The sequence below is a fragment of the Pristiophorus japonicus genome, chromosome 3, assembly GCF_044704955.1.
Source record: "Pristiophorus japonicus isolate sPriJap1 chromosome 3, sPriJap1.hap1, whole genome shotgun sequence".
NCBI lineage: Eukaryota > Metazoa > Chordata > Chondrichthyes > Pristiophoridae > Pristiophorus > Pristiophorus japonicus.
The window spans coordinates 60,031,401-60,050,027 of NC_091979.1; the positions used below are offsets into that span (position 1 = coordinate 60,031,401).

General features: G+C 44.7%; 1 protein-coding gene across 1 annotated transcript in view; it reads left to right on the forward strand.

The window, feature by feature from the left end:
- The window catches only part of LOC139253819 (low-density lipoprotein receptor-related protein 1-like), a 2,398,725-nt gene that overhangs the window by 1,689,325 nt on the left and 690,773 nt on the right, over positions 1-18,627 (forward strand). Inside the window, exons 37-38 of the mRNA XM_070873585.1 lie at positions 15,715-15,849; positions 15,939-16,068. Of these exons, the coding sequence (XP_070729686.1) occupies positions 15,715-15,849; positions 15,939-16,068 (265 nt within the window). The remainder of the gene's footprint in view (positions 1-15,714; positions 15,850-15,938; positions 16,069-18,627) is intronic.

Consider the following 18,627-nt stretch of genomic DNA (forward strand, 5'->3'; position numbering starts at 1 on the left):
ATCTCTTTCAGCCTCACAATCCCACAAGATATCTGCGTTCCTCAAATTCTGCCCTCTTGAACATCCCTGATTATAACTGCTCAACCATTGGTGGCCGTGCCTTCAGCTGTTTGGGCCCTATGCTCTGAAACTCTCTCCCTGAACCCCTCCGCATCTCTACCTCTCTTTCCTCCTTTAAGAAGCTTTTGGTCCTCTGCCATAATATCTTATGTGGCTCGGTGTCAAATGTATCTGTTTTTCCTTGTAACAATGCTGTGAAGCACCTTGGGATGTTTTACTACTTTATAGGTGCTATATAAATAAAAGTTGTTGTTGTTGTTGATTTGCTGAGTGTTTTCCAGCATTTTCTGTTTTTATTTTAATAAAGAAATTACATTGAATTTTGTGAGTCACATCAAATCATCATCATAGGCAGTCCATCGAAATCGAGGAAGACTTGCTTCCACTCTAAAAGTGAGTTCTTAGGTGACTGAACAGTCCAATACAGGAATTACAATCTCTGTCACAGGTGGGACAGACAGTCGTTGAAGGAAAGGGTAGGTGGGACTGGTTTGCCGCACGCTCGTTCCGCTGCCTGCGCCTGTTTTCTGCATGCTCTCAGCGACGAGACTCGAGGTGCTCAGTGTCATCCCGGATGCACTTCCTCCACTTAGGGCGGTCTTTGGCCAGGGACTCCCAGGTGTCGGTGGAGATGTTGCATTTTATCAAGGAGGCTTTCAAGGTGTTCTTGAAACGTTTCTTCTGCCCACCTTGGGCTCGCCTGCCGTGTAGGAGTTCCGAGTAGAGTGCTTGCTTTGGGAGTCTTGTGTCAAGCATGTAAACAATGTGGCCCGCCCAACGGAGCTGGTCAAGTGTAGTCAGTGCTTCGATGCTGGGGATGTTGGTCTGATCGAGGACTCTAACGTTGGTGCACCTGTCCTCCTAGGGGATTTGCAGGATCTTGCGGAGACATTGTTGGTGGTATTTCTCCAGTGAATTGAGGTGTCTATTGTATGTGGTCCATGTCTCTGAGCCATACAGGAGGGTGGGTATCACTACAGCCCTGTAGACTATGAGCTTGGTGGAAGATTTGAGGGTCTGATCTTCGAATATTCTCTTCCTTAGGCAGCCGAAGTGCATCTTATACATCAAAGTAATACACATCCCATTATATCAGACAGGACTGGTGGTTGTATTTTAGCTACATTATTAATAAAATAGATAAAATCCTCAATTTAAAATCTTATAAGTGTCATTGTAACACCAGATAATATTTTGTGCAGTGCAATGTTGGAGACTATAAAATTATCGTGCTTGTGCAACAAATCACCCTATGGGCCCAAGTTTCAAGCCGCGCCTAGAACGGTGCATTCCCGATCTGGACGCCCGTTTTTCGCGCCACAAAGTGCGCCTAAAAAAACCCTCCGTATTCTCCACCTCCCTGCAGATCCTCTGGCCCTCGACGCAGTGCAGCAGGAGCTGTAGGGGGCGGAGCCAGGTCCTTGCACTGAAAACAGTGCCGGGACCTCTGCACATGCACGCTACAGTGGGCACGCAAGTGCAGTAGCTCCAGACGCCCGAAACTGTGGGGGAGGGGCCCGAAGCACGCAGCCCCTAGCCCTGGCCGAATGGCCTCACTGGGGCTGCGTGAATAATGCTCCTCCCACGGCCAGCTCCTGCTTCCTCCCGACCTGACTCGACTCCGGACCCGACACCCGCTCCGTCCCCCCAGCCCGCCCCCGGACCGGACCCGACACCCGCTCCCCCCCGCCCCCGGACCGGACCCGACACCCGCTCCCCCACCCCGCCTCCGGACTGGATCCAACCTGACCTCCCTCCCCCCGACCTGACCTCCCTCTCCCTCCCTCCCCCCGACCCGAACCGAACTGACCTCCCTACCACCACCCCCACCACCCGACCCAACGCCACCTACCTGTAAATCTGTTGCTAGGGACGGGCCCTGCCAAATTCCCTCCCCCTTCTCCTTCCCCCCCACCCCCCCAATCTCCTTCCCACCCCCAATATCCTTCCCCCCCAATCTCCTTCCCCCCCCAAATCTCCTTCCCCCCCAATCTCCTCCCCCCCAATCTCCTTCACCCCCCCCAATCTCCTTCCCCCCCCAATCTCCTCCCCCCAATCCCCTCCCCCCCAATCTCCCCCCCAATCTCCTTCCCCCCCGCAATCTCCTTCCCCCCCCAATCTCCTTCCCCCCCAATCTCCTTCCCTCCCCGCAATCTCCTCCCCCCGCAATCTCCTTCTCCCCCCGCAATCTCCTTCTCCTCCCCCAATCTCCTTCTACCCCCCCAATCTCCTTCTCCCACCCCCCCAATCCCCTCCTTCTCCTCCCCCAATCTCCTTCTCCCCCATCTCCTTTCCCCCCATCTCCTTTCTCCCCCTTCTCCCTTTTATCCCCTTCTCCCCCCTCCCCCCTTCTCCCCCATCCCTGCCCCTTCTCCCCCATCCCTCCCCTTCTCCCCATCCCTCCCCCTTTGCCCCCCTCCCCTTCACCCCCTTCCCTCCCCCTTCTCCCCCTTCCCTCCCCCTTCTCCCCCTTCCCTCCCCTTCCCTCCCTCTGCTCCCCCCCTCTCTCCCTCTACCCCCCTCCTCCCCCTCCCCTCGCTGTCAGAAACACAGACACTGACAGACAGAGAATGAGAGACACACAGACAGACAGAGAGATAGAGACACTGACAGAGACACACTGAGGGGGGCATCCCAGCATGCTGTTGGAGGGCTCCCGGTGCTGCAGTCGGTAAGTAGAAAATGTTTTATTTATTGATTTTTTTTATTAAAAAATTATTTCTTATTAATTTTTTTTGATTGATTTATTGGTTGATTTATTGATGTATTTATCATTTATTATTGATGATGGCTCTTTATTTGTAAAACTGAAGTGTTTAATGTTTGTAAACTTCTCTTTAAACACCCCCCCCCCACCGCCATTCCCGACGCCTGATTTGTAACCTACACCTGATTTTCTAAAGTGTAGACAAGGTTTTTTCGAGCGTACAAAAATCTTCACTTACTCCATTCTAAGTTAGTTTGGAGTAAGTTTTCACTCACGAAACTTTGAAATCAGGCGTAAGTGGCCGGACACGCCCCCTATTGAAAAAAAAATTCTGTTCCAAAGTGAAACTGTTCTAACTGACTGGAACTGGAGCAAACTAAATGACGAGAATTCCGATTTCTAAGATATTCCGTTCTACAGCAGTTGCTCCTAAAACCAGGAGCATATCATGTGGAAACTTGGGGCCTATATGTGGAATGTATACAAGTTCACAGGATTTATCATGAGTGTTGGCAAGCGTAGTGTTGCTGGCAAATACATACTAATTAAACATCAACTACATCGTCAGACACTTCAGTGTGAAACATTTACAGAAAGCTATATATACTGTTAAAATTGCAGTGCTCCATATTTGTCATTTATTTAGAATAAAATATCATGTCTCCGACACCATAATATCATGCCTGTCAAAATGGTGTATCAATATCCTTCTTCCTCATTGGATGAGCCTTTTATTTTTCTCCTTTCTAATTGTTTATTCTGATTATTTTCTACTTTTATTATTCACCAATCCTGTTGTGCAGAACCTTTCCTCTCAATTTTAATTTCCCTCTAATGACATTTTAGCAAAGACATTCTACCCATTCATATTACAGAAAAGGGAATTCCCGAAAACACAATTGACATGACATTTTCTCACCTACCCAAGATATAAACTAATTAAAGGAGGTATTATACAAAATGCTAAATGGTATAGTTAAGATAAATGAAGGAATCTAATGCAAGGCAAGTCAAGATACTAAAGCAAGGGAACATAGGCTAAAGCTAATGAAAGAAAGAAGAAATTCTATTCAGAAAAAGATGGTGAACATTTGCAACAGGTTTCCAGGGAGGTAGTTTTGCAAAAATCTTCGATTAATTAGGCATAAAGTCATTGTTTTTTCTGTTTTTGCATGGATAATGAGCAGAATAATTACTTCATCTATAAACTTTCATTTGGAAAAGCATGGGTTAATCAAGAAAGGCAAGTATGGATTTGTTAAAGGCAAATCGTGTCTGACTAACTTGATTCAATACTTTGATGAGGTAACAGAGAAAGTTGATAAAAGGTTGTGCAGTGAGATATACAAACTTTCAGAAGGCATTCAACATACAAGAAGAAGATGGAAACCGATGGAATTACAACAATTGTACACCCCTGTCTGGCGTAAAAATAAATAAGGGAAGGTGGCTCAACCGTGGCTATCAAGGGAAATCAGGGATAGTATTAAAGCCAAGGAAGTAGCATACAAATTGGCCAGAAATGTCAGCGAACCCAGGGACTGGGAGAAATTTAGAACTCAGCAGAGGAGGACAAAGGGTTTGATTAGGGCAGGGAAAATAGAGTATGAGAGGAAGCTTGCAGGGAACATTAAAACAGACTGCAAAAGCTTCTATAGATATGTAAAAATAAAAAGGTTAGTAAAGACAAACGTAGGTCCCCTGCAGTCAGAATCAGGGGAAGTCATAACGGGGAACAAAGAAATGGCGGACCAATTGAACAAGTACTTTGGTTCGGTATTCACTAAGGAGGACACAAACAACCTTCTGGATATAAAAGGGGTCAGAGGGTCTAGTAAGATGGAGGAACTGAGGGAAATCCTTATTAGTCGGGAAATTGTGTTGAGGAAATTGATGAGATTGAAGGCCGATAAATCCCCAGGGCCTGATGGTCTGCATCCCAGAGTACTTAAGGAGGTGGCCTTGGAAATAGCGGATGCATTGACAGTCATTTTCCAAGATTCCATAGACTCTGGATCAGTTCCTATCGAGTGGAGGGTAGCCAATGTAACCCCACTTTTTAATAAAGGAGGGAGAGAGAAAACAGGGAATTATAGACCGGTCAGCCTGACATCGGTACTGGGTAAAATGATGGAATCAATTATTAAGGATGTCATAGCAGCGCATTTAAAAGAGGTGACATGATAGGTCCAAGTCAGCATGGATTTGTGAAAGGGAAATCATGCTTGACAAATCTTCTGGAATTTTTTGAGGATGTTTCCAGTAAAGTGGACAAGGGAGAACCAGTTGATGTGGTGTATTTGGACTTTCAGAAGGCTTTCGATAAGGTCCCACACAAGAGATTAATGTGCAAAGTTAAAGCACATGGGATTGGGGGTAGCGTGCTGACGTGGATTGAGAACTGGTTGGCAGACAAGAAGCAAAGAGTAAGAGTAAATGGGTAGTTTTCAGAATGGCAGGCAGTGACTAGTAGGGTACCGCAAAGTTCTGTGCTGGGGCCCCAGCTGTTTACATTGTACATTAATGATTTAGACGAGGGGATTAAATGTAGTATCTCCAAATTTGCGGATGACACTAAGTTGGGTGGCAGTGTGAGCTACGAGGAGGATGCTATGAGGCTGCAGAGTGACTTGGATAGGTTAGGTGAGTGGGCAAATGCATGGCAGATGAAGTATAATGTGGATAAATGTGAGGTTATCCACTTTGGTGGTAAAAACAGAGAGACAGACTATTATCTGAATGATGACAGATTAGGAAAAAGGGAGGTGCAATGAGACCTGGGTGTCATGGTACATCAGTCATTGAAGGTTGGCATGCAGGTACAGCAGGCGGTTAAGAAAGCAAATGGCATGTTGGCCTTCATAGCGAGGGGATTTGAGTACAGGGGCAGGGATGTGTTACTACAGTTGTGCAGGGCCTTGGTGAGGCCACACCTGGAGTATTGTGTACAGTTTTGGTCTCCTAACTTGAGGAAGGACATTCTTGCTATTGAGGGAGTGCAGCGAAGGTTCACCAGACTGATTCCCGGGATGGCGGGACTGAGATATCAAGAAAGACTGGATAAACTGAGCTTGTATTCACTGGAATTTAGAAGAATGAGAGGGGATCTCAAAGAAACATATAAAATTCTGACGGGTTTAGACAGGTTAGATGCAGGAAGAATGTTCCCAATGTTGAGGAAGTCCAGAACCAGGGGTCACAGTCTAAGGATAAGGGGTAAGCCATTTAGGACCGAGATGAGGAGAAATTCTTCACCCAGAGAGTGGTGAACCTGTGGAATTCTCTACCACAGAAAGTTGTTGAGGCCAATTCACTAAATATATTCAAAAAGGAGTTAGATGTAATCCTTACTACTAGGGGGATCAAGGGGTATGGTGAGAAAGCAGGAATGGGGTACTGAAGTTGCATGTTCAGCCATGAACTCATTGAATGGCGGTGCAGGCACGAAGGGCTGAATGGCCTACTCCTGCACCTATTTTCTATGTTTCTATGTTAAGGGGAAATTGTTGGTATGAATACAAAATTGACTCAGTGACAAGCAGCAAAGGGTGGTGGTGGATGGATGTTTTTCACACTGAGAACTGGTTTGCAATGATGTTCTGAAGGGTCAGTTTTGGGTCCATTACTCTTTTCAATTTTTATAAATGACCTAGACTTGGGTGTAGGGAGCAGCATTATAAAGTTTGCAAATGATATGAAACTTGGCAAATTAGTAGATAAAGATGGGAATAGTTCTCGGCTGCAGGATGACATAAACAGTGTTAGCGCGAATGTATCCTCCAAGAATCACTCGTCACTCAGAGTCGGTCCATACATCAAAACGGTTTATTACGCCGGCGGGGAGATGAAGCAACTGGTGGGTCCAGGTACCTCTCTCCTCTGAACAAAGGGTTTCATGAATTTTTATATGTTTTACAACAGTTTACAGTTACATCAGCCCATTTCGGCCGGACACTATCCAATCATATTGATTATAGATTACATATAGATTCAAATAGACCAATAGAAGTGGTCTCTGAACATTAGGTGACTGCGTGATTGCCTCATGTGTTGCTAAGGGTTATTCATGGTCTTGTGACATGGTCCGGGCCTCCCTTATCTTACTGTCCTTGGGTGTTGTCTTTGGGCAGTCTTCTTATCTTAGTCCTGTTACAGAGGCGTATTGTTCTAACATGAACCAGGATGTCTTGTCTGAGGCCTGTTAGCCTGTTGATTAGGAACATCTGCAGAGCTCATGTGTATCCCTTTGTGAGAAAACAGCAGTTATCAGTAACTAGGAATGCAGTCTCTTTCTGCTGGCTGAAATCCCCTGGGGCTTTGCTGAACCACGAGCAGCCATCTTCATACATTTTACATATGCATTTAATACTACAGTTACATATTTAGTTCTAACATTATGCTACAGGTGCCATTGCTCCAGAGGAAAATCTTTCTCTATAACAGACAGCATGGTGAAATGGGCAGAAGCATAGCAGATGAAGTTCAATGCGGAGAAGTGTGAAGTGTAGCACTTTGAGAGGATTAATATGGAACAACAGTAGGCTATAAATGAAACAATTTTGAAAAGTGCAGATGCGCACAGAGATCTTGCTGTCTGTGTACACAAATCCTTAAAGGTGGCACGACAAGTTGATAAGGTGGTTAAAAAAGCCAATGGGTTACTTGGGTTTATAAATAGAGAAACAGAATATAAAAGCAAAAAGATCATGCTGGAACTTTATAAATCACTGGTTAGGCTTCAGCTCAATTTTTGTGGACAATTTTTGGCCCCACAGTGAGGAAAAATGTAAAGGCCTTAGCAAGGTGCAGAGGAGGTTTACCAAGTTGTTACCAGGGATGAGGGACTTCAGTGATGAGAGGTTGGAAAAGTTAGTACTGTTCTCCTTGGAACAGAGAAGGTTAGGAGGTGACCTAATAGAGGTTTTCAAGCTAATGAGAGGTTTTGATAGAGTAGATAGGGAAAAAACTATTCCTTCTGGTGAATGGGTCAATAACTAGAGGTCATAGATTCAAAATCATTGGCAAAAGATCTAGATGGGAGATGAGGAGAATCTTTTTTTCACTCAGACTTGTCTGGATCTGGGATGCTCTCCCTGAAAAGGTGGTGAAAGCTAATTCCATAAATAATTTTAAAAGTGAGTTGGACAGGTACTTGAGTATGACTGCTCGTTCAAAGAGCCAGCGCAGGCATGGTGAGCTGAAGGCATGGTGAGCTGAAGTTTCTTTGATTCAATCTGTATTTATCTTGTAAAAAAACAAACACACAGAAGTAAAAAAAAAACATAAACTTTCCATTAATTTGGCTCCAACAACTTTTTTATCATAATAGAACAGAACACAGAACACAGAACACATTCTGGACATCAGGGCCCGACCCCTATCATTCACCATTCCCACCTGACTCTCCGTGCTCAGCGGTTTAATTTAACAGTGACAATGCAACAATAACGTTTCCATAGCTACTGCAGAAGTTTACAATTCCCAGGAACCACCATGCAGCTCTGGCTCCAGCTCCAGCTCCAGCACTTTATCCTTCATATCACCAGCATGGCCCCAAATGTGCAGATGAACAGGAGTCCATCTCTGATCAGCAAAGTCCAGACATTCTTTACTTCTTTCAGCAGGGCTATAGCATCGAGAACAGTGAAGATAAATTGTGCTGAGGGGGTGAAAGGAGAGAGCAAGACCCATTTTGTGGACACAATTTATTGGCTAGAATGGAAAGAGAAACATTTTGGAGTGTAGAACTGAAGGGTTGCGGGGGTCGGGGAGGGGTGACATATTCTGTTGACTGGGGATATGTAGTCAATAAGCTAGAACCCAGGTGTGCTGGATTGGCATCTCTATTTTCTAAAAACAAGAGTTTTGGTTGCTCTTGGGGCTTAATTAATCCATATTATAAAAGCATATACTTTAACTGACTGTAAACAATGCCATGGGAGACTCAGTAATACAGAGTTAAATGCTGCTGGTAAAATATTTCTTCCTACTACCATCCATTATGAAGATACTTAAGCTCTCAGGTGTTTTACCTCTCTGGTTCTTTATTCATTTAGAAGATATTGATTTCAACATGATCACTAAAGTGATCATTTTTCAAGGCTCCGCTCCAGTATGGAACCTCAGTAAATTGAAGTGTGGGTTGGTGATAGCACAACAGGGCCAGTTCGACACATTGTGTATCTGTCTAGCGAGTTTCTATAGTGAGAGTGAAGCCTCACAAAATCCCCTTGATATTTACAAATAAAAACTCTCCAGCTGCCATAATGACTGGTGCTATGTACATACAGTACATGCAAGTAATTGTTTGATCAGTGCTGCAGAGGGAACTGTATTTGTGGTCAATATTGAAGCCATCAGCTTGCTACTTCTGCCTAAGAATTTACCTTGTTACACTATGAAAGTCAATTTCAGCAATGCATGGTTTATGCACTTTATACTGCCAACTTCGACTCATTGCCACTGGGATGAAGCCAAACACAGAACCTGCACTTGAGGTCAAGGACTAGAAGTCAGTGATTTGAGCACATGAGCCACAGATTATTGAAATTTATCTCCACTGTGAATATGTTCATAACAGATGGTATTAGAAAATTTTTTTACCAAGTAGGCTACTTTAGCTGCCACCAACGCATCAAAGAAAAACAATGTTCTGCTAATTCTGAGGTACTGGAATTCAAGAATACTTATTTCAAAAAAGGAAAACATATTAAAGCTGTAATTGCTTATTCTTCCCATCAATTCTTCGATCTCTGATGAGTGTACTAGTTGTTGCTGAGCAAATGCATTCACTTCATTTGCTTGTGATTGCTTGAAGAAGCTATAATCGGATCTCGGGCTATGCAGTTGATACTGGTCGGGTTGGAATTCAATGGGCCTAATATTGACAGGGGCAGATTTCGTATGCGGAGAGGTGAGCTCGGAGGGGTGGGAGGAAATTTGGTCGGGAAGTCCAGATATCTCCCCCAGGCTGTGAAGTTTTAACGCCACAGTGTGCGTCTTTTTTTTCTATAGAATCCCCACCCAGAAGCCAGCCTGATTAACAGGCTTGGCTCCCTGTTGGGTGGGGAGGAGGGGGGGAATCAGAGGAGGCTACAGGAGCAGGTAGGGCGCCTGCTGCTGAGTTGATGGAATCCCCGAACCTGGGGGGCTGGGGGGGGGGGGGGTCCGATCCCCGTACCCGGGGGGGCGGGTGATCCAGTGGCAGGGAGGAAGGTCGCTTGGTGGGCAGGGAGAATGCACTCCTGCTCCTGCAGCTCCACAAGCAGTGTTGTAAAGGCACTTATCTTCTCCCCAAAACTGTCCTCGCCACCCTCGAGCTACCAGGTTTCCCAACCTGGCTGGCCAGGGTTAAGCCTGTAAAACAGGTTAAATGTGAGACCCCCAGCCTTATTATAATATTTAAATGAGTAATCTGCCTCCTAGGAGCCCCTTGTCCCACCTCTGCTAAATATGGAAGGACGTGGGTTGGGGTCGGGTTTGAGATTTTTAACATTTTTCCATCTCATTGACCCAACCCACACATTTTTGGGGTTAAAATTACCCCCAGTGCTTCTAAATGAATACCAACAATGTTGTATGCACTAAGAACATTTTTCAGCCTTTTCTGTTGTACTGTCAGGTCAAGATAACAGTTGAAGAAACTCGACTGTTGTGCACTTGTGAAGTTTTTACATCGAACTGATAAAGATTAGCAGTAAAAATGCAAGATTGATTCCAGACTGCTGTTATCAAAAGCAATTGCTCAGAAGATAAAATAGTTTTGTGCTGAGGTCCTTGAAGAGGATGACATAATTTGCTTTCAGCCAACGTTTTGCAGTACTAAATAACATGTCGGTTTATTTTATTTCTTATCGCAGTAATAGATGCTCATACAATTGTTGTTTCCATAAATGACACTTGGTAAGATGTTATCACAGATTGGTCCTTTTGTCTGTCAGCAGCTGACAAATCCCCAAGAAACCATCACCATATTGTTGAGGCTCACACGGCCTGATAGCACTATAAAACTATTTTATACCTTCATTCTAACTGCACACACAGAGGGAAAAAAACCCTTCCTCAAAATATGTCCACTCACAAAGCACAGACAAACTGTTTGAAATGGAACCACAACAAATTCAGCACAGCTAACAGAAAGCAGAGAGTCGGGATAAATGGGTCCTTTTCGGGTTGGAAATCAGTGGTTAGTGGTGTGCCATAGGGATCGGTGCTGGGACCACAACTGTTTACAATATACATAGATGACCTGGAAGAGGGGACAGAGTGTAGTGTAACAAAATTTGCAGATGACACAAAGATTAGTGGGAAAGCGGGTTGTGTAGAGGACACAGAGAGGCTGCAAAGAGATTTAGATAGGTTAAGCGAATGGGCTAAGGTTTGGCAGATGGAATACAATGTCGGAAAATGTGAGGTCATCCACCTTGGAAAAAAAAAACAGTAAAAGGGAATATTATTTGAATGGGGAGAAATTACAACATGTCGCGGTGCAGAAAGACCTGGGAGTCCTTGTGCATGAATCCCAAAAAGTTAGTTTGCAGGTGCAGCAGGTAATCAGGAAGGCGAGTGGAATGTTGGCCTTCATTGCGAGAGGAATGGAGTACAGAAACAGGGAGGTCCTGCTGCAACTGTATAGGGTATTAGTGAGGACGCACCTTGAGTACTGCGTGCAGTTTTGGTCACCTTACAATTGTTGTTAAGGAAGGATATACTATCTTTGGATGGGGTATAGAGACGATTCACGAGGCTGATTCTGGAGATGAGAGGGCTACCTTATGATGATAAATTGAGCAGACTGGGTCTTTACTGGTTGGAATTCAGAAGGATGAGTGGTGATCTTATAGAAACATTTAAAATAATGAAAGGGATAGACAAGATAGAGGCAGAGAGGTTGTTTCTACTGGTCGGGGAGACTAGAACTAGGGGGCACAGCCTCAAATTACGGGGGGAGCCAATTTAAAACCAAGTTGAGAAGGAATTTCTTCTCCCAGAGGGTTGTGAATCTGTGGAATTCTCTGCCCAAGGAAGCAGTTGAGGCAAGCCCATTGAATTATTCAAATCACAGATAGGTAGATTTTTAACCAATAAGGGAATTAAGGGTTACGGGGAGCGGGCGGGTAAGTGGAGCTGAGTCCACGGCCAGATCAGCCATGATCTTGTTGAATGGTGGAGCAGGCTCGAGGGGCTAGATGGCCTACTCCTGTTCCTAATTCTTATATTCTTATGTTCTTAAATCACTGATTACATTGCGTTTATATGATGAAATTTGGATGGAGTTCAAAGAAACTGTCTGACCAGATAACGCTTAACTGAGGCATTATTAACACCTGGCACATAGAAACATAGAAAATAGGTGCAGGAGTAGGCCATCCGGCCCTTCAAGCCTGCACGGCCATTCAATAAGATCATGGCTGATCGTTCCCTCAGTACCCCTTTCCTGCTTTCTCTCCACACCCCTTGATCCCCTTAGCCGTAAAGGCCATATCTAACTCCCTCTTGAATATATCCAATGAAGTGGCATCAACAACTCTCTGCAGCAGGGAATTCCACAGGTTAACAACTCTCTGAGTGAAGAAGTTTCTCCTCATCTCAGTCCTAAATGGCCTACCCCTTATCCTAAGACTGTGTCTTCTGGTTCTGGACTTTCCCAACATCGGGAACATTCTTCCCGCATCTAACCTGTCCAGTCCCATCAGAATCTTATACGTTTCTATGAGATCCCCTCTCATCCTTCTAAACTCCCGTGAATAAAGGCCCAGTTGATCCAGTCTCTCCTCATATGACAGTCCAGCTATCCCTGGAATCAGTCTGGTGAACCTTCGCTGCACTCCCTCAATAGCAAGAACGTCCTTTCTCAGATTAGACCAAAACTGAACACAATATTCCAGGTGAGGCCTCACTAAGGCCCTGTACAACTGCAGTAAGACATCCCTGCTCCTATACTCAAATCCCCGAGCTATGAAGGCCAACATACCATTTGCCTTCTTCACCGCCTGCTGTACCTGTGTGCCCACTTTCAATGACTGATGAACCATGACATCCAGGTCTCGTTGCATCTCCCCTTTTCCTAACCTGCCACCATTCAGATGGTATTTTGCCTTCGTGTTTTTGCCTCCAAAATGGATAATCTCACATTTATCCACATTATACTGCATCTGCCACGCATTTGCCCACTCATGTAACCTGTCCAAGACACCCTGCAGCCTCTTCGCATCCTCCTCACAGCTCACACTGCCACCCAGTTTAGTATCATCCGCAAACCTGGAGATATTACACTCAATTCCTTCATCTAAATCGTTAATGTATATTGTAAAGAGCTGGGGTCCCAGCACTGAGCCCTGCGGCACTCCACTAGTCACTGCCTGCCAATCTGAAAAGGACCCGTTTATCCCGACTCTCTGCTTCCTGTCTGCCAACCAGTTCTCTATTCACGTCAATACATTACCCCCAATACCATGCGCTTTGATTTTGCACACTCATCTCTTGTGCGGGACCTTGTCAAAAGCCTTTTGAAAGTCCAAATATACCACATCCACTGGTTCTCCCTTGTCCACTCTGCTAGTTACATCCTCAAAAAATTTCAGAAGATTCTTCAAGCATGATTTCCCTTTCATAAATCCATGCTGACTTGGTCCGATCCTGTCACTGCTTTCCAAATGCGCTGCTATTTCATCCTTAATGATTGATTCCAACATTTTCCCGACTACTGGGAGTCCCTGGCTAAAGACCGCCCTAAGTGGAGGAAGTGCATCCCGGGGGGCGCTGAATACCTCGAGTCTCGTCGCCAAGAACATGCAGAAATCAAGCGCAGGCAGCGGAAAGAACGTGCGGCAAACCAGTCCCACCCACCCCATCCCTCAACAACTATCTGTCCCACCTGTGACAGGGACTGTGGTTCTCGTATTGGACTGTACAGCCACCTAAGAACTCATTTTTAGAGTGGAAGCAAGTCTTCCTCGATTGATGACTAAAGTTAAGAATGTATTTTTTTTTAATGTCTTCTGAATTCACTTTTGCAGGCCTCAAAAATCATTTATTTTCCTAATTACAATTATCTCTAAACAGAAACATGATCATCTCTGTGATGTCAGACTGACTGATACTAATTCATGATTGAGTGAAATTCTCTTCCAACTATTGAGCAACAGGAAAAGTAAACCCATTGTTTTCAGCTCGCACCATAAATACTCTTTCTTTGCTACTGATCTAAAGAGATTTTAAAATAATTTTTTAATCCCAACCACAAACTAAGAAAAGAAAATCTTGCATTTATACAATGCTTTTCACGACCACGACCCAAAGCGCTTTACAGCCAATGAAGTACTTTTTTGAAGTGTACAAATATTATTCTCTTGTTATCGTTACTTTATGTAATGTCAGTATCTTAGTTTATGAACAGTCTCAATTTATATATTTTTTGACTGGGTGTATCTAAATAAAAGTGTACTTTTATAACAAAAACTTCTTATACAAAACACATAAGACTTTTCAGATGCTCCCTCATTAGGTCCACTGATTCAGACAATGAGTAGTTGAACTATACAGGTCAGAACGTTCAACCTATGGTCTGTGCCATGTTAGCTGATCTTAGGGCGGATGGTGAAGGGGCACAGTGGTGACTGATGCACAAAATCAGGAGATGGTGGTGGCAATTTTCAACTATCACCCATCAGTTTCTTGACTGCACCAGCAGCTGATAGAGGGAATTCTTGTGGGCACCTTGGATACCTATTTGCCTGTCTGATTCCATTTTCAAGTAGGCCTTTAAATTGGTACCCAACACTCCCGACCAAAACATGCGAGAAGTTGCATAGATATGTAAATCAGGGTTCTATGCTAGCTGTAGGACCCCAATTGCAATGTTAATGTACAAATGGGCAGATCATGTGCTGTGCATGGTAGTGCCAGTTTTATCGTGTGTTAAGCGGCCAAACCACTGGTTCTTAAAAGGATGGCTGGAAACTGCTCAGGGAAAGCTAATTTTGTAAAAAGATTTTTGTGGAGCCAGGGGGGTGAGGGTACCAATGCAACCCCCCTCAATCTTGTGTCTTCCAGCCCACTGCTGGCCCATTCTTATCCACTGCCCCACAATTTGTTCTATCTCCACATTAGTCCTACCTACTGGCTGGCTCCATACAGAAGCTGTCCAATTTCCTTCTATCCGAAACCAGTGATGGAGCCTCCTTTTAGTTCCAATAGCTCATCGATAATATTCAAATGAGGCCCAAACCTGAAACTGGTTCAAGCCTCCCGACTGTGGACTTTGTGCCCATTTTAAGTTGAAGTTGAAAATTCCATCAAGATGCTTGCTCCAGATCATTGTCCAGTGACGCCCTGTTGAAAGAAAAGAAAGACTTGTATTTATATCGCGCCTTGCATGACGTCTTAAAGCGCTTCACAGCCAATTAAGTACTTTTGAAGTGTCACCACTGTTGTAATGTAGGAAACGCGGCAGCCAATTTGCACACAGCAAACTCCCACAAACAGCAATGTGTTAATGACCAGATAATCTGTTTTTTTGTTATGTTGATTGAGGGATAAATATTGGCCAGGGCACCGGGGATAACTCTCCTGCTCTTCTTCAAAACAGTGCCATGGGATATTTTACATCTAGCTGAGAGAGCGGACGGAACCTCGGTTTAACCTCTCATCCGAAAGTGCATATACTTTAGATAAAGACATAATTGGGCTTGGCTGTGGTATCAGAATAGATTGCTCACACTCTTGCATGTGGGCTCATATATGAAGCACAGCACTTGAGTTAGGCAGCAGAAGACCTGTTAAAGCACACCTTACAGGAAAGGAGAAGAAAAATGGTACAAAACAGAGGAAGAACAAAAAAAAATGGTCACTTCGAAGATATAAACTTCTTGTTACAATTTGATTGGTGAAACAACCTGGAAAATTGGTGAGCTTCTGAATTTTCAATTGCAAAATTTTATTTACAGCAAATGATACAATCTATTGGACAGATATGGGAAGGAGTACAATTAGCAGAGCTACACGAGACCAGACCTGGAGGGATGATATTATTACTAATGGCCTTGGACGGGTTGAAGGCATAGCAGTTGATTGGATAGCTGGTAGGAGATTTTCTGCCCATTTTTCAATTACCTGTTAATGTTGTAGTTTGATGGAACATTAACATTTATCTCTTCTACATCTTTCTCAGGCAATATATACTGGTCAGATCATGGCTTCAATATAATAGAAGTTGCAAGATTTAATGGCTCCTTTCGCTATGTGGTCATATCCCAAGGGCTTGATCAGCCCCGTGCAATAGCAATCCATCCAGAAAAAGGGTAAACCAGCTTTTATTTATGAAAAAAAATCAAGATGTGCATATTCAGTGTCCTTTTCCATTTTGATCAACTGAAATTTTCCACATCCTTGCCTGCTCCGTTCAGCTGAGTAATGTCATGCTCAATTTCTCATTCAGTCACTTTTAAGTTCATAACTGAAAGCTTCTGAGTCGTCAGCTTCAGTTATAGATGATACCTTAATGGATCGATCCACAAGTCAGAAAACTGCAGAATCGGTCCTGTTTTTTATGGTTTGAACAATTTAAAAAGATTAAAAATAAATTGATATGGAAATCTTTAATGGCTCAGGGGTGCCATTTCGCATTTTTGAAAAATATTATTTTCAGCTGCGCACAGACTGAGTTACATTTTCATAGCAAATCTTAATGCTGGATTTAAATCATTCCTAAAAAGGAATCGTGAATTTTTGAATACTAAATTTTATGTGCAACATTGAACATTTCCTTTCCTCTATCTCATTGTTTTCTCCCTTCCTTCCTCTCTCTGTCTCTCTCTCTCCCTGTCTATGCAGAAAATTTCAAACAGAGGAATTGTAACTCGTCCTTGCCTGGCAGAAACCAGGCAGATGGAGCAATTAAAATGGTGCAGGAGACTTAACTATTGGCTTCCCTTCCCAATCTGCCAGACTGTAATTTCAAATTGTGAGCGAAAGAGACACGGGGCAAATCTGGCAAGGTCCTTTTTAAAATAGGCAGAGCAGGCTCCGACGACATCATTGGACCTAACTGCAGTACTAATCTGAGGTCTGTTCGGGGGAGCACTGGTGGTTTCCTCGCCAGGCCAAATCTGCCAACAGGTGGATAGAATAGCAAGTAGATGCCCAGATCAGATTAATTTTAAAGGTGTGCTCCTCCAGGCCCCACAAGAAAATCATGGGCCTCCACTATCCCGGGCTTCATCCCTCTCCCCCTCTACACACCTGTCGGACTGCGATCTCCCTCCAGACCCCTCACCCACTCCTTACAACCTACCTTGGTGCCATCCAAAATCTTGCTGCCAGCCGTTGGCCCTGTACTGATTCTTGCCCAGCCGAGATGGGGGTCCGAACCTCCATATTCAAATGAGGCTCAGGAGCTGAAACTTCACCAGGCCTCCCGCAGCTTGCCACTCACCTCGGTGACCCTCACGCATCCTGCACTCCGTTAAAAATCAATCTCCACGTCTTTATTTTGAAAATGAATGATTTTGCTTTTATGATGATGAAAGCGAGAATGGAGAAAAGTCTTTCTGCTTTGGTGCCCACTTGACTTTCCTTCTTGATACGTCCTTACTATACAGTGTAAATGCACACGAGGCCCATGCTTGAGAGAAGGTCAGTCTATGACCTGTCCTTTATTCCTTAGCACTCAGGTGATGGAAGTGGGTGGAGCTTCCCCTTTTATCTTTGAAGGTCCAGGTTAGGAGTGTCTCCCACAAATTCACCACCTTGTGGTCATTGTTCTCACAGTGTACAACTTAGGTCAGATTGTACATGGGTTACAATGCTGGTTGAATACATGACGTCACCTACCCCCACAAAGTCTTATTGGGATCAGAGGTTGAGTCACTCTGGTGGTTTACGCTTCCTTGTAGAGCGCCTGAGTTGAGCGCTGGCCTGAGTGTCTGCTGTTGGCGGTGCCTCAGGCCTGTCCGGACTGCCCACAGTGACTGGGCTCTCCTTCACTTGGTTCCTGTGTTCGGTCACCTGTGGAGGAGTGAACTCTATATCGTGTTCTTCCTCTGCTTCTTCTATGGGGTTGCTGAACCTCCTTTTTGTTTGATCCACGTGCTTGCGGCAGATTTGTCCATTGGTAAGTTTAACTACCAGAATCCTGTTTCCCTCTTTGGCAATCACAGTGCCTGCGAGCCATTTGGGCCCTGCAGCATAGTTGAGGACAAAAACATGGTCATTTACATCAATACATCACGCCCTCGAATTCCTGTCATGGTAGTCATATTGTGACTGGTGCCTGCTCTCGACAATTTCTTTCATGGTGGGGTGGATAAGGGATAACCGGGTTCTGAGCGTCCTTTTCATCAGCAAAACTGCGGGTGGAACCCCTGTGAGCGAGTGTGGTCGGGATCTGTAGGCCAACAGGAGGCGTGATAAGCGCCTTTGTAGGGAACCCCCTTAATTACTGAGCATCCCCTGTTTGATTATCTGCACTGATCGTTCTGCCTGGCCGTTTGAGGCCGGCTTGAACGGTGCCACTCTAACAGGGTTAATTCCATTGCCTGCCATGAAGTCCTGGAATTCAGTGCTTGTGAAGCACGGGCCATTGTCGCTGACCAAGATGTCCGGTAGACCATGGGCGGCGAACATTGCATGTAGATTTTCTACCGTGGCAGAGGATGTGCTTGAATTTAAAATGTCACACTCGATCCATTTGGAGTAGGCGTCTACTACAACCAAAAACATTTTTCCCATGAAAGGACCTGCGTCGTCCACATGGATGCGTGACCATGGCTTGGCGGGCCAGGACCAGGGGCTAAGGGGGGCTTCCCTGGGCACATTGCCCAGCTGGGTACACGTGTTGCACCTGCGAACACAAAGTTCCA